At 42.1% G+C, this 16,436-nt stretch overlaps 3 protein-coding genes across 3 annotated transcripts in view; 2 read left to right on the forward strand and 1 right to left on the reverse strand.

The window, feature by feature from the left end:
* atp2a1 (ATPase sarcoplasmic/endoplasmic reticulum Ca2+ transporting 1) overlaps positions 1-8,251 on the reverse strand; it is a 106,239-nt gene extending 97,988 nt beyond the window's left edge. The window contains exon 1 of the mRNA XM_051074058.1: positions 8,242-8,251. The gene's annotated coding sequence lies outside the window, so the exon portion shown is untranslated. The remainder of the gene's footprint in view (positions 1-8,241) is intronic.
* On the forward strand, positions 469-8,239 carry si:ch73-364h19.1 (uncharacterized). The gene is made up of 5 exons (XM_018672809.2): positions 469-1,219; positions 1,715-1,824; positions 4,209-4,301; positions 4,601-4,771; positions 6,945-8,239. Exons 1-5 carry the CDS (start codon positions 1,069-1,071, stop codon positions 7,113-7,115), a joined length of 696 nt encoding a protein of 231 aa, XP_018528325.1. The 5' UTR covers positions 469-1,068; the 3' UTR covers positions 7,116-8,239.
* A 1,636-nt stretch (positions 8,252-9,887) lies between the features above and the next one.
* si:ch211-120g10.1 (butyrophilin subfamily 3 member A3) lies at positions 9,888-15,204 on the forward strand. The gene is made up of 10 exons (XM_018672808.2): positions 9,888-10,040; positions 11,744-11,826; positions 12,255-12,353; positions 12,598-12,699; positions 12,816-12,950; positions 13,028-13,165; positions 13,263-13,314; positions 13,407-13,433; positions 14,195-14,221; positions 14,303-15,204. Exons 2-10 carry the CDS (start codon positions 11,764-11,766, stop codon positions 14,860-14,862), a joined length of 1,203 nt encoding a protein of 400 aa, XP_018528324.1. The 5' UTR covers positions 9,888-10,040; positions 11,744-11,763; the 3' UTR covers positions 14,863-15,204.
* Positions 15,205-16,436: the final 1,232 nt, after the last annotated feature.

Below are 16,436 nucleotides of genomic sequence, written 5' to 3' on the forward strand. Positions count from 1 at the left end.
TATACAAAATTCAGCCTGTACTGGATTTTTTGGCAGGGTCTTTACTATTACTGAAGAAACAGGCTACTTCAGTTAAAATGTGATTTTTTGCTCTCTCACTGTTAATGGATATTAATAATGTAGTTGAAACTGTCTTCAGGTTGCATCTATCTCCAGATATCACCAGACTTCAGTTTAAAGTTTGCTTCCACCTCCTCAAAAGATACACATCATTTTAAAGCAGATTTCTGATTTCAGGTTTCCCATTCTTCTTTTACCACTCTCCACTCGCTGCCTTTAGTCACAGTATTTCTACTCTAATTTGAGGGCAAATCAGTGTTTGAGATTTAACCAAAACAGCTTAAATACAATGATTTATATGGTGTAGACTGGCAGTTTAAGTGGGAAAGGAGGACGTGTTTTCCATAGTTCCCATCCATGAATACTAATGCAACATTTTGTTTCTTTGTCTGTATAGAAATCATCTCAGGACGGGGATCCCCACAGTCTCCGGGGTAACGGGACTCCAGCTCAGGCATCCAGCGTGTTAACCTACTTGTCTGGATGCCATGAATCAGACGGCGGAGGAAGCAGCAGTTATTTACTTTATTAACATAAACTGGACAGTTTGTTATCTCAATACTTGTCTGTTGAGTCAGACGTGTTATTTTTTTGCTGTTTTTGAGAGCCTCTGTCCATGTCAGAAATCCCTGCACATGGGACTTTTTTCTTCTTCCTGAAACAACCAATTAAAAAATCTATGTCAATTAGCCCTAAGTACTGAGTCTGCTGGCATTATACTGTCTGCTGCGCCCTGCCAGTGCCGATCCATAAACCAAACACTGCTGCCGTCCCAGCGCGGAGCCAGAGCGACGTCACGCGGTTTGAGAGAGGACGTCAGTGCGCCTTCACGAGCTCATATACTCTGTGGCATGTTTACCGAGAGGAGAGAGAGAGAGCGAGACAGGGAGAGTTAGAGAGCCGACTTGCAGAGTGGACTGTCACCCCCTGTCCGGGGACTGAGGTAGACAATGACGAGGAGCGACAGAGCTGGTCTCCGTTTATTTTTCCTCATGTAAAAAAAGAAAAATGAGAGCCTTTGCGCTGAGGCTGATGAGCTCAGGAGGATTTCTGAAGGGATCATTAACAGTTTACACAGAAGAAATGTCCACAACTGCAAGTCCAACCATCCCCTCCTCTCAGCTGACATCGGATCAACTCACAGTGGTCGCTGCGTCCTGTAAGTAAACCCCTGTCTTAAACATAAAAAAAGAAAGACGGTTCTGCTTATATGTCATTTAGAAAAAATCACTTTAAATCAGAATATTCCTCTGTGTGGATAGTGAGTTTTACCTCTTTGCTTGCTGGGTAGCATTTGCATTTAATCTAACCATACTGCAGCGGTGTGATAAAGCTTATACTGAAAGATTTTCATTTTAATTTAGCAAACGCGGTGACAGATGATGACTCAAAGCTCTAAACCACAGTTAATGAGAGAATTGGTCTTTCAGGTCTGCGACTTTCACTTGTCATTGCTCTTGACAGACAGGTAGGGCACAGGAGGGAAATTACACCATTAAGTGTTCAAATTGTAGAGACAGACTGCCAATCACACATGAGTCATAAAAAACTGAAGGTTTAAATTGCTGAAAGCAGCTCTGACTCTGTTCTTCAAGTTATGCCACAAGTTGTTGCTGCTGTGATGAACATTTCCCTCTCTCCTGCTTCCAAACAGTTTCTTCTCTGGTGTTCTTTGTGGTTATTGTGGTGCTGCTGTCCATTATTTACCGCAAGGATCCTCAGTGCTGCAAACCTCGCTCCTATCAGGGGCCACATGCAGATATGGTAAGAAAACAAAAGGCTGAAAAAGTTCCTTTTGTGCTGAGTTTTCTTTCTTTCTTTCTTTTCAAAGTGGTCTGCATGTACAGTTTTGATCCTGATCCAGCAGATTTTGCTTTGGATCACACTGACAGAGGGGACCAGGGAGGGCTCACAAAGACACCATGTGCACCCAGTGCAGCACCATTAAAGGGCGTCAGATTCAATTTGCATGGCTGTGGGAAAAAAGGACTAAAATAGACTTGATATGATCATTGTCAGGCAATGAATTTGCCTCAGCTGAATTAGCTGCTCTCCAGAAATATCTGAGTGCCACGGCAACTCTAATGGAATTGGACAGAATTAGCACTTACCACGCATATTGATGCTAGTTCAGCACCAATGTAATTGAATCACAGCAGATCAAATTTAGTTTCTATCTTTGGCACAGCAGGTGAAGCAAAACAACCAGATCTTTGAAGTTTTTAAGGGAGTGTGCGCATTTTAAATCATTATTAATCTAATTGTTAATAGATCGCACACCTCCAACAGCACATACTGTATCTCTCTGTACACTAAAGATAACTGGTTGTGCATCTGAAAAGCTGTGGGAGATGGTGCAGAATGATGTGATAAGGAAACGTAAACACTTCACAGAGGTAACTTTTCATTGGTTGCCCATTCCCTCTGCTTCCTCTTCCTGACTTGTTTCTCATCTCTTTGGGTCCCAGGGGTGAAGTTTCAGTGTTATCTTTGGATTGCAGAGACAAAACTCATGCCCCCCCCTTCAAACAGACAGGAAGCTCTGTTTGGTGGCTGTGGTTTCTAATGGGGAAAGACTGTTGCCCCATTTAAAGAACTAACAAAGCGTTTTGCCGGTACAAACTCCTCCTAGACCACTAGTTACAGCTGTGTCAGTACGCGGTGCGGTTGATAAGACAACACTGGCTGCCTGAACTTACTGTCAGGTCAGTACAGTAAACTACACGTGACAGACTGTAAACAGAGTCTGCACCCATATTGTAGTGTCAGGGTTTATTTTCAGTTGTTATGGGATATTTAACATACTTCACTGTTGTCTGAAACAGACTCTTCCGTGAAACTGAGATACATGACTGAAAAAAAAGAAAAGGTTGTTTTGGTTTTTTATTGTAAGGAGGCAGAAAGTGAAGGTTAGTCATTCCATGAGGGAAACACACACAAACACTTTCATTGTGCTTCTTGCGGGACATTTCATGTCCTCAACTTCATAGTCACATACCTTTCCCTGCTTCAGTTTGCACCATGAATAGTGGACAGACCCCACTGTGGGTGTTGGGGACACAAGAGGGACAATGGATCTCCTTTAGGTTGCGGCGTTGAAAAAGGCACACTGCCGCTGGGGTCCTCCCCCGACTTCAACACTGATTTTACACGGTTGTGCTTTTTCACACTGGCTGAATCAATGGTGGGAGACAAAAGGACAAGTCTCCTTTTTCTTCCTCTCTCTCCTGAGGACTTTTTTGGCTTCTTAAAAGTACAAACCAGTGAGGGAAAGTGACCTTTGACATCACCTTTTCGGTGTCGTCTCTCTCTCTGAAATGATGTGAGGGTTATGGCAAAGGTCGTAAGAGTGCGTCACTCTAAGTGTGAGTGATGTCAGTGTTTGAACAGGCCTGGGAAAATGATAAATCTCATTTTTTAAAAGTCCTCGGTGTAATCGCTGAACTCCCACTTTTGCTGCCTTTAAGTCAGCAGAAATCTCGTTAGTATTAGCAGCAAATGTTGTCCTAACACCTCTTATCCTCATGCCGGATTTAAATCTCAGTCAGGCAACAAATTGACTTTGTTGTAATGGCGGCCCGAATGACATGCAAGGCCATAATGTGTATTGGAGTGTGCTCGTTAAGAGGTACCTGCTGCAGTCACAGGGGGAATAGAGAGACGCTGAAAAGACCACACGGTGTGGTTTGTTGCCTAGGGACCCTGATGACACAGTGGGACACCACATTGTTCTCCACACAAAGGAGACTCATTTAGACCCAAGGCAATTACCTAGTTTTCCTGGCAGCCTCTTTTTTTTCTTTTTCAGGATTCCTCCACCACATACAGTGAGACACTTGACAGGTCTCGTTTTAGAGGGGGTGGGACCGGGGGTGGGAAGCACGGAAATTGGAGGGTGGTCGTCTTATTGATTGGATAATTTATGGTATTGCTAAAACAGCCAGTGTCTACAGTGATTAAACAAGGCACGAAAAATTGATCAATTGGGCTGAAATTAGTGGATTTCTCACTAATTGGCGGACAGGGCCACACGGTGCAAATCACCTAGTTAAATTATAAACTGACAAATGCTTTTTAACTGAAACAGGTTAATTAATAACCATGGCTCTGAGACACGCTCATCACAGTCGTTGCTGCTTGTTTTACAGGATGCTCCTCCTCAGTATTACAGCAGCAGACAGACACTGGTGGGATCTTCTTGTGTGGAGCAGACACAGATCATGGATCACAGCAACACTCAGGTGAGAGAGCCCAGGCATCATCAGCTATTAAGCCACTCAAGTCTTCCTTTCTCTATATAGAGAAAGACACACACACTCTCAGTTCACCTATTACAATGCATACTGAACAATACACCTCTGAAGTGAACGTTTCAATGACTGCAGCTAAGGCTTTTATGTTTAAAGTGGGTATCAGTGATGGGCTGTATTTGGGCCATTATCCATAAATCCTCAGCATGTAAAGGCCTCTGTTCCCTGTCCCTCACAACCATCCCTCTGTTTCTGGGCTTGTGTGTGTGTGTGTGTGTGTGTCTCAGCAGGCGGGTCAGCTGTTCTTCGTCGGCCTGCCCTCCAGCTACAGCCTTCCCACTCTGGAGGCCCCCCTGCCGAGGCTCCCTTCCTACGAGAGCGTCCGAAAGAAGGACCGCCAGAGGCAGATCCACATGATGATCGCGGACCGCTTCGGCCTCAATGGACCCATTGTGACTGAGGTGGGCTATATTAAGGATTAGGATTGTGTCACAGCAAGTGATACAGTCATAAACGCTTTGACAATGGAGTATTTCAGGTGCTGCTGTTAAGCCTGGGGAATAGGGAAGACATTTTACTACTTAAAGGTCATGTAAACTCTGTATATTATGGAGGCTGCTCATTTGTAGTTTCACAATCAATGGAGACGGGAGGAGTAGGCTCTTTCTATCACAACCACACCGTCATACAATATTGTAACAAGAGCGCGTTCTGAGATTAGACTGCATTCAGAGAGCAGTAAACAGGATGCTCTATCAGCTCATCTAATGCTCAGCTGCTGAATTGTGCTGGCAGCCGCGTTTCAAGGTTTTACCATGTTGATCTTATGCCGAGCTTTTGACTCGCACAACGCTTGAGCAAACAAGGTAATGAGAAAAAGGCACATCAAACATAATTAAAGCCCGCATCCTGAGTGCAAACAGTGCCCGAGAATGCTGCTTTGTGATCCTGTCTTCTACTGATTTTTTTTCTTCTTTGACCTCCCCTCCTTTTCCTTAATTAAACAGTCCCTGGCATGACTGCCCATCTCTCTCTCTCTCTCTCTCTCTCTCCCTCACACACACACACACACACACACACAGAAAGCATATCCACACACACACACACACAGTGCTTTCCAGTCAACCCATCACTAGTCCCTGACTAGCCCCACCACCACCCCACCCTTAGTAGAGTTTAAATATTGGCCCCTTAATTTCCCCCTGTCTGTCCCGTGGCCTGAGGCAGCAGAGTAGTAAAACTTTTCGTGGCCTGGTGTGTGTGTGTGTGTGTGTGTGTGTGTGTGTGTGTGTGTGGTGCGTGTATCAGACAGAGGGCAGGGTTGTGGGGTTGCTCTTGTCGCCTGAGGGTCCCCAAGCAATTAAAAGATAAGGGGAGACTCAGACAGAGAGTGTGAATCTGCCAGATGTGATCTGAAAGATAATGCATTGGAGAAAAACATGTTGCAGGCGGCCGATGAGGGGACAGATTAATTGTTAATGTAAATACAAACATGTTCCATTTGCTTTTGGGGGTTGATATCAGGATGTTCTCGAAGCAACATGCTCATTCTTGGAAATATCGTTTTTTGTCCTCCTGTTTCTGATGTTTTAATTTCCAGACAAATTTTGTGACTATTGTCTTTAGCTGGTTATACTGCTTCTGACTTTAAGTGTGCAGTTCATTTGTATGACTCTAAATCACAGTAATAGTCTCAAAGGGCTTCACACTCACTTATTAGAGAAGGATCTTGTCTTCCAGTAAGTGAGGAAAAGCTCCATCAAAATTGGAAAAAATCTAATAAATCTTCAGAAGGATAACGATGCGTGGACTTTATTAAAGTGTTACCAAGTGAACAGATAGAGTAAGTGAAGTAAATCAGAATATCAGTCAACACTGTGAAAACAATACAACATTGTTAAAGTGGTTACTTGTTGTGATGAACCTACAGAGAATTATCGCCTGAATCTGCTGCTCCACTCGGCTTTACAGAGCTTTATATTGAGTTTCAGTTCATTGTTTAGCTGTTGTGTAGCTGGCCCGCTAATTTATCATTTTGGTTCCCTCTCACTGCTTTCATAGTGCTATTTTTGGTTATACCTCACAGCTGTTTTCAACAAAATAGCTCTAAAATCCCACAGTGCACTACCTGCTCAGCACCAAACAGCAGAGAGACACATTTATAGACTGTAGCTAGTGAACACAGGGGAGCATTTAGCATCTAAAGAGTAAATATTCAACTTACATTCATCAGATGGACACAAACACTTCTACCAAATGAATGCTAATGTGGCTCTGTGTCTGCTGAATGTGTAAATGAGCAACTGTTTGCTAACAAGTTTGCCACATCAGCTTAGAGGGTGATGAGAAATTGCGGGTCTGGAAACCAAAACAATGAGCTGGAAGACACTAACAAAAGGTCCCCAGAAGTGAGGGAAACTACAGAGTTTGGTGGTAATTCTCTGTGTATTCATCACCAGAAGTGACACCTTCCACACACAACATAATCATGTAATCCATTGTTAATGTGAGAATATTGATTAGTGCAGCTTTAAAGCTCTTATTTTGCTGCACTGGGTGAATGTGACACTGACAACAAGGTCTGCAAACTCTGTTTTAAAAAAGTCTGTCTTGTTGTTTCCACATGTTGTACAGCCACCTCCAACATATGAAGAGAGTATTCGCCAGTCCATGGAGCTGCCGTACAACATCCTCTCACCTAGCCTGGACATCTCTCCTCCTCAGAGTATCTACACAAACGCAGGAGCTGACATTCAGACCAACACACCTCATCCAGACACTAACAGCACCGTTCTACCTGTGTGATACCGATCAAGGTCTCCAGCTGCCCTGACGAATGTGAAAGAGATTACTTTCATACAGATGATGAAGTCACCAAACGAATACAAAGGCCCAAAGACTAATCACGATCAGATCCCTCACACATTCACACAAGCTGATTCAGATACCTCAAGACTGAGACTGAGTTTATGTTGAGAGACAGCTAATGTTGGTTCACAAGCTGAGGAGCAAACCAAAGAGGAGCTGGCTGCACACTGTCCACATTTGGCTGGCACATATGAATGTTAAAAAACACTCTGTGATGGTTTATGTGCTCTCACTACACTGATGAATTTCAAAAGAGAGACACTGGATATTAGCATTTACTGAGGTGGCTGGTACATCTTGATGAGGGCAGAGGAAGAAGAGATTTGTGGTCTACAGGAGTGAAAACATACCAAAAAGGGAGCACCTATACTATTTACTCTGCTGATTATACTCTGTCAGTGACCATTTGTTTTACTCTCTTTTATTCTGCCGTTCCACAGCCACAGACCTCATTGTCTGGTTTTTGGACCTGTTTGATGAATTGCTGTAAAGTCTGTCTCTGTTCCCCGCTGCGTCTGTGCCATACTGCTCCAGCATGTGGTTCAGCCTGTGAGAGAGAGAATTAAAAAAGGTGCTAATGAGAGTGCCTTTCATGAAGTTATAATAAGACATTATAATGAGACAGCTTATATATACGGTTTCACAAAGTTTTTTTTTGTCTTTTTACCACTTTACCTCATTTATGTTTTTCTGCAAAGGCAGATGGGACTCTATGATTTCTCACCTTCTTATCAAACATTTTTATCTCTTTTCATATTGAGCCTGTTTTACTCAAGTCAGGGGACGAAAAATGATTTGTTTGTTCTGTTCTCCAAAAAGCGTTGAGTTCTCAGCAGAGTGTACGGGAAATGAAAACAATGGAGAAATGCCAAGTCCCTTGTCAAGACATGTTTTGTTTTGTCTTGATCCAGCAAAGATATTTTCTGCAACTTCCCATGTACACATGCAACATTTTTGTCCTGCACATTGTCTTGTACTGTATTTATTAAAAAACAACAACAAGTGATTCCTCATTATTTCTCTGTGTAAACAAATGTAATAAAATCTTTTATTGTTTTGTTCATGGGCTGTTGTCATTACACAGTAGCAGCAGCTGATTATGGTTTTTAACAAACATACAAAGATCAGTCAGACTCTGGAATACTACTCATGGTGAGTAGTATTCAAGTAGTAGTATTTAAATATTGACATGTGGTGGCCAGTTAAAGAAGTGTAGTGATATTTTCATGGATGTGTGTGTGTGTGTGTGTGTGAAAGATAGAAAGGTAGTTTTCTCATGCTTTTATTTTATTTTCTCATACTTTTTAAATTAATTTGCCCCTTGTATCACCCTGATTTAAATCAAAGTTCTTTGAATGTGTTTTCTTTTTTGTCCTCCTCTCCTACGGTCTTTTTTTGGTCAGCTCTTCAGATACAATTCATATTCAGAGACATAAACTGTACTTAATTATAAATTCAACAGAAATTTGTCTCAGTAATAAAGAAGAAAGTTTGGCAAGATCAGTCGTAAAAATTATTTTCTTGGTGACTTGTTGAGCTTTGTTGGCTACACACATTTTCCCAGATATGTTCCAAATATCTTATGAGCCTCAGACACAAATTGTGTGATGTTTCTCCACTGTTAATGAGTCTTCTACAGAACCAAAAATCACCATAAAATGTTCAGCTAAGACACCGCACTAAGTATGTCATTGATAAATACTTTATGTAACTCACTTGAACTTAGTGTTAGAAAGGGGTCAGAATATTATGATCAAAATTAAGAATGTGTATGATGTTCTCAGTACAGAAAGCAAAGCCTGTTTGTTCTGTTTTTTCTTTGAAAGATGTTTTGGTTCAGAGGCTGTATTAAGAGCCTGCAGGCAGAAGAGACTGTTATGTGTGTTTTCTTTGATTGAAACAGACAAAAATATCACTATCTGTGATTCACAGGGATTTCCCTATGAGAACACAAATCGCATATACATGATTAGGCCATGAACCTTGAAGATTGGGGATGTGGTACTTTCTTTGTCATCTCCAGCATCATTATCTAATAAAAGTTTGGCATACACACCCTGTTATAGACTTTACAGGCTTTAACAGCATGGCATTATCTGATAACATGCCAGATTACACATACTTGAATCAGTCACATGGGTTTGTGTCCTGTCAAAATCCTAATGCTTCTTAAGTATTTTGTGTTTGACTTGAAATTGTTTCAGTGTTTGTGTGAATAAGCTTTTTGTTGAACTAATTGAACTAATTAATGACATTTCACGTGTCAAGTCTATGATGCTTGAAGCATTCACACTATTCTTCGTTATTATTATTATTTTTCCGTACTTTTTCCGGTTGCTTTTCTCAGGAGGGGTTTTTGATATTGAGGTCGGGTGTGTTTTTTCTGGAGATGTTTTAAAAGCTGTGAGAGATAAAAATGTAGATTATCTGTGTGTATATATATATATATATATATATATAGCTGCCAAATAATTGTTGTGGAGTGAAATTACTGCCCTCTCAACTGTAGTGTAGAGGTATAAAGTAACTTCAAGTAACTGTACTTGAATGCAGCACTACAGTAAATGTACTGAGTTACTTTGCACCATGGTTAAAATCTCTGTTCTCAGTCTCATAATGGAGGAGATTTTTCCTTTAAGTGTGTGTCAGCAGCTTTACCTCACAAACATGGCTGCACGCTTTGTCCACTACATAGGCGCTTACGTCACTGCCGGAGAAAACCGAACCTCCCCGATCAGCCTGGTATGTAAACAAGGTCAGACACTGCAGCACACAGACCAAACACTCTCTGCCCCGGGCTTTGCACGTTTCTAAGACAGGAAGAGATTCATAAACTGCTTCTACAGATCTCTGCGGAGGAAGGTAAGCTGTGCGTCATGTGCACGTTATGATCATATTATCTGCGTTATTATGCAGCAGGACGCGGTGCAGGGACGCCCTGAATGACTTTACCAGCATTTAAATGTGTGAAATATGTCATTCGGCTACACGCACAACCGTGGATGAGTCAGTTTGCAGCGTGTAGAAAGAGTCTGACTGCATCTAGAGTGCAGATTTGCCGCAAAGTCACACGGCAGGTGTGTGTTTACCTCATGCGCAGTCATCAGCTGTGGCCTCGAACTGGGTCGCTCTGACTGCAAAAGCTGCATGGTCATGTTTTCCCACGACATGAATAAATCCTCTCTGACGGAGCGTTTCCTTTTCCATCCTCCTGTAGTTTTTTTTTCAGTCCCTGCAGATTGCAATGTCTTGTCAACTTATATATGAAAATGTAACATTTTAGCCTTCAGCTTAGTATTCATCTGAATTACAGCAGTCATTGTGTTAAAACTCAGTAAATGAACCACATGCACAGATATTGTATACAGATACTTGTGCTGCAGCGTTATGGAGCTTGACTGAAATGAAATGGATCCCATTTTTTTCACATTATCCTCAATAACATCACTCATGTCTGACCAGGACTGTTTATGGCAAATGGGGTGAAATGACATGAATGTGCATAGAGGCTTTATGTATGAAAGGGAATTCACCCACATCACCTCAGTCTGGGTCTGCGTTAGAGCCCTGTCAGACCGGTCACCTGAACTGCTTCAGTGCCAACCAGACACAGACTGAGCTCACATATTTCTCTGCAGATGACGAAGGCAGCGAGGGAGAGACACAAAGAGGAAAATGAGTGAGGAGGACGGAAAGAGAGAGAGAGAGAGAGAGAGAGGAGGACTAACCAAGGGGACAATCAGACTGGCAGATGTGGTTTTACAGTGGGCAGCGTGTGGGGCCCGTCACGTTTCAGGCTGCCTGCCTTTTTATTGCTTGGTTCTGCTCCAGTTAATGATCACTTCTTGTCTCTTGCCTGTGCTGTGATCTCCCAAAAGACAGACCCATTCCTCATGAGTCACCAGAGACTATCTACTTACTTTACGACTATCTTTTTTTTTTTTTTAACTCGGTTAGTGCATCATTAATGTGTTTGGCAGCACCAGCCAAGGCCGAGGACACAATAACCTTCATCCTTCTTAAGAAGCTATTGTGATCACACTCAGATGTTATGTTTTCTAAGTGGCCACGTGAACTTTCCATCATGTGTTTAATGATTTACATGACACGCTGGTGTTTTGGAAGTCAACATTGGCAGTGTCCCAGTTTAGAGGCTGCCTCCTTCAAAGGACACTTAAACTGCAAAGATGTGTCCTTTAAGGACTCAAGACTAGTAATCTGATGCGACAGTGTTCCCTCTAAGAATTGAAAGCCTAGAAAACATTCTGCTTCACCACGTAAAGTCCAAATTTTACCACCAGAAATAAGAAATGGCTGACACAGTCTTAAATAGCGGTGATAAACACCACCTGATTGTACAAGTTGAGATTTTTCACTTCCACACATGATGGACAAGAAGGAACCAGATTAATCTTAAATATATCCATGTACATGTCATGAACATGAAATGTCCTGTGTCGAGGTGTCACAGCTGCTAACAAGAACAAATAGTGGAGCGTTCGCAGGTAAATAAGACACAGTCATGTGATCATCTAAATAACATGCATTTGTGTTTTTCATTACAGGACTCTGTTACAGTCCAATCATGATGATGCAATGTTTTCACTTCATGGTGGAGCCGGCCAAAAACCTGACGGCCAAGATAAAGGTAACAAGTTTCGGTGTGCTCTGGAGAAACATAATTGGGTGTTTACTGAGCAGACCTTCCTGGCAGGACGGTTTTTTGGGTCACCTCTACACTTAAGTAGGCAGTTGACATGACAACAGTTTCATAGCATCACGTGACTGCACGCATTTCTCCTTATTTAACGAGAAAAGGCCACTGTATGCAGAGAGATGCTGATGTGATGAATTGAGGCAGAGAGTCTGGGAGGGGAGGGGTGTCTTTTGTTTCTGCTGACAGGGACAGAGTCACGATGTGCATTTTGATCAGCCTGAGTGACCACCTCCTTTCTATTTTGACCTTATTACTTTCTAAGACACTTGGAAAGTAGTTCTCACGTCCTCCATGTCTTTTTTTTTTTCACTTTCCAAGCACTTTCCCACAGAAAACCCTTTATTTTTTTCCCCCTGCAGGAATCACACAAGCGAGCAAAGAAGGACAAGAGGGAGCCACTGGATGAGGATCAGCTGTTTGTTGTGGATCTGGCTAGAGACTTCAGTCGAGTGTGTCAGGTACGACCTCTGGCAAATACTCTATGTACATTAAATACACATGAAACCAGACAACAGTACTATTAGTTATACACCATCTTTTTGTTGATTATTGAATGTCAGCCAAGTTAAAAGGACATTAAATTCCTGATTTACTCACCAATCAAGTCATAGTACTGAGCTGTGCGATGACCCTATCATCAAAGATGATGATGATTCTGTATTCACCAATTCCTCCGTTCCCCTCTCTGTTTTCCCACTGCAGAGGTCGACAGTCCTGGAGCACATCTGGAACCTGGATGACATCTGGCCAACTCCTCTCTGCAGGGTTTTCATTGTACAATGGGCCGCTATGCTGGAGAGCAAGGTGCTTATCTGAGAGAAAAAAAATTCAGAAGAGAGTACAGGGGACAGGATTTAACTTTGCTTACTCAGGGTATAGAGAGAGCTTATTAGCTAAAGATGTTATCTTTTTGTCTGTAGAAGAGGCCCATGCAGACCGACGGCTGGCCAGAGATGGATGAGGGCAAACTGCCTGATTTGATTAATGAACTGGACCTGCTGCAGGCCAAAAATGTGATCCTCAACTGGATCAAGGACCTGAGAGCTCAGCCTGAGGTGGGACGATCACTGATCACTTATTTTTGCAGATTTTCTTACTAGAAACCATTTTATTCACAGTGATCATTTTGCAGCAAAGCGTGTGGCCCGGGGAACCTGTGGCGAAGGTTCTGGATGACCTGCAGTCGGCTTGGCGTTGGGGCCGCGTGCCCAATCTGCTGACTGCTATGGAGCTGGTCATGTGGACTTTAATGCTGCAGCGCCCAGATAAGGTAGGAGTCCATGTTATAATACTACACATACTGTGATCTGCACTTCATCAGGTAATTGTTCAGGCTTAATACATGCCTTCTGTGTGTTGTCTTGCAGGATACCATACCACAGCAGTGGCTCATGTGGAAGCAAAGGACGCAGAATATTGGTTTGTATTTTAAAACTGAAGTAAGTTCAATTTTATTGTATATTTTTAACTTTCACATCTTTATTTTACTTTCTGTTATTATCTCTTTACAGGTGCCATATCCTACATTCCTCAACCAGGTGAGTGATGTGTTTTATTTAAAAGATTCTGACTGCTTGCTTTAGTGAACAACACTACACCATTTTTGTCTAGACCATTTAATTGCAGTCCAAATGTATGAACATCCCCAAGGCTCAGTATTACCTTTGTAGCAAAGAATGTGGATGGTGTGCACATCCAACCCCAGCAGGACTAAAAACAGCATACAAACGAAAAGGAGAGGTTGCCCCACACAGAAATTTTTCCAGCTCCCAAAATTTTAATCGATGCAACATTTTGGTCTGCAACATCCATGTGAACAAAAACCAGGCTATATACAGAGAAAACATGGCACCAAAATAACACCCATTATCCCCCAAACAATTCACTAAGCACAATAAAGGAAAATACAGGATTTTAGACTATACAGGATATATGTGACATACATTTTTACATTTTTTGCTGTGAGAAAAATGTACGATTTAAACATTTTTTCATGTATTACACAGGACTACTGTTTGGGCTACAATCCTTTGTTTAGGACATTATGTGTTCTTTTTCTGTGGAGAGTAAATTATTTTGGCCTGTTTTTAGTTCATGTGAATGTTTGGCTGACAAAGACCTTGCAGGTTAAAATGTTGCATCAAATACAGTTTTGGGAGCTTGGAGATTTCAGTGCAACCAACCTCTCATTTCCTCATCTGCATAAAATCCACTTTTTGATTCTGTAAAAGCAGCTTTGCATCATTATACCGTTGCATTCACTGTCATCTCTTACCACAAAAGTCTTCTGTTTTTGCAGTGTGGGACTGGATCTCAGATGCTGCAGGTACAGTGTTCATTTTTATCAAAGTGTTAGTCAGTGTTAAACTTTCTGAATCTGTTTGGTAATTCAGACTTGTGCCTGTAGTTGAGGTGACTCTGGATCTGGACACAGCCAACCCTGATCTGCTCATCTCCGCTGACGAGAAGAGGATGCGCTGTGGCTTTGAGAGGAAGGATGTCCCCAACTACCACCAGCGCTTCGACGGCTGGTGGTGTGCCGTCGGGGTGGAGGGCTTCAGCTCGGGCCGCCACTACTGGGAGGTGGAGGTGGGTGAGCGGGACTGGCGGCTGGGCGTGGCCAAAGAGTCGGCCCTGAGGAAAGGCTTCAAGTCGCTCAACACCAACACGGGGTACCTGACCCTGCGGCTGGAGAGGGGCACCGAGCTGAAGGCCCTGACCGTGCCCTTCACCGCCCTGCCGCCGGGCCTCATCTCCCGCAAGGTGGGCATCTACCTTGACTACGACCATGGCCAGCTGTCCTTCTATGACGTGGACAAACACTTACATATTTACACCTACAACGAGAGCTTCACCGAGAAGCTGTTCCCCTTGTTTGGCACAGTGGAGATCATCAAGGATCTGGTGATCAAGTCGCCAGCAGCGAAGACCCAGTGTCTCTGCTCCACATCCTGCCTCTGGGGTTGAGTTCCCTTCTGTCACCTCTCCCTTTAAAATCCAGTAGACATCATACTAAAGTATAATAAACCAGGTATATAATACTGTAATCAGAATCAGAGATCCTGATGTAAAAGACCATCAATAGCTCCGCTACGTGACCACACTCTATGCTGCTGCTGCTTCAATGTGATTGTTGCTGCCACTTTCTCACTAGAGAGTTACCATGTTATCCATGTTGCTCACACACATAATGTATTTTCATACATTTGAAATAAAGCCTATAGCATTAATGTAATGTATTGTGCAATATTAACCCTGCAGTGAGAATGCACTATGTGAATAATAAATAAACCAAATCTGTGTCTTGAATTTTGTTCTGTTTATTGGTGCAATGACAGTGACAAGCCCAGACCCTGCTCACCTTCACACCATTCTGGGTAAATAAGCCGGTGGTGTCAGTTATCAGCCTCAGTATCTTGTCTCGTTTCTCTCCACTCACCATTCCACCTTTCTTCAGCCTTTCATTTCTCCTCTGTCCCTGCCAGGGCTATTTCACACTCTGTTTTCCTGTTGGCTCTGTTGTGCACTGGTACACCAAGAAATGCAGTCAGGTACTGAGGACAGGGTGGTAAATAGAAGTAAATGTATCAAAAGGGGAAGAATATTTTAATATTGAGGAGAAAAGGAATTTGAAATTTGAGGTCATTTCAAGTAGTAGTTTCAATAAATGTGGAAGACAACAAGATAAAGAATTTATACATGTGTTGTGGTCAAATAGCGAGAAAAACATTTTATTTTATGATAAATTTAAGGGGAGTTTACTGTGTAATCGTAGACAATGCTTAATTACCAACTGTGCACAAGAAGCAGCTGCACTGAGGCCCCCAAACTGCAGGAGCCCTGTACTCTGTTAATTGGTTTGTGGATAAATTAAGTGAAATTTGCACAGGATTTGCACCACTAATCAAAACTAAGACAATAAGGGCCTTAAGGTGGGCTCTACTATCTTGACACCTTGTCATTAAAAAATTCCCTGGGTAAAAATTTAGTTTTAAGACTTTTTTTGTCTTAGTTATGTGTTTGTATGTTTGTATGTTACTCCTAAATCACAGCAAAACCTGGGTCTAGCAGAACACTAGCGCAGAAAACCTATACATACAAATTAATCTGACCATGTAGCCACTTTTGTGCCAATTTTATGAACTATATTTTGTAAATAAACTTTATTTATTTGCTTTGGCAACCTAAATATTGTTGCTATTCATGAGTCATACTATGCATCAGTAGAGATTAAATCACCTGACAGTGTATGAAGCTGTTAAAATCAACTCCATCTCGACCAGCTAAAGCAGTAAAATGCTGCTTGCATGTCAATGTATTAATAATAGGCTAATAATCCACTAATGAAATATATTTAACACTGTGATAGGGCATACGCACATTTAGTGCTTTTTTAGTACAATTTTAAATGCAGGGCTTGCATGTAATGTAGTATTTTAATAGCGTGGAATACATGTGCACATTTAATGTACAAAAATATGTGGACACCCCCTGTCCACATACATTTGGCCACACAGTGTAACACTTATACGTTATTAACT

This window comes from Lates calcarifer, linkage group LG11, assembly GCF_001640805.2.
Source record: "Lates calcarifer isolate ASB-BC8 linkage group LG11, TLL_Latcal_v3, whole genome shotgun sequence".
NCBI classification, from domain to species: domain Eukaryota; kingdom Metazoa; phylum Chordata; class Actinopteri; family Centropomidae; genus Lates; species Lates calcarifer.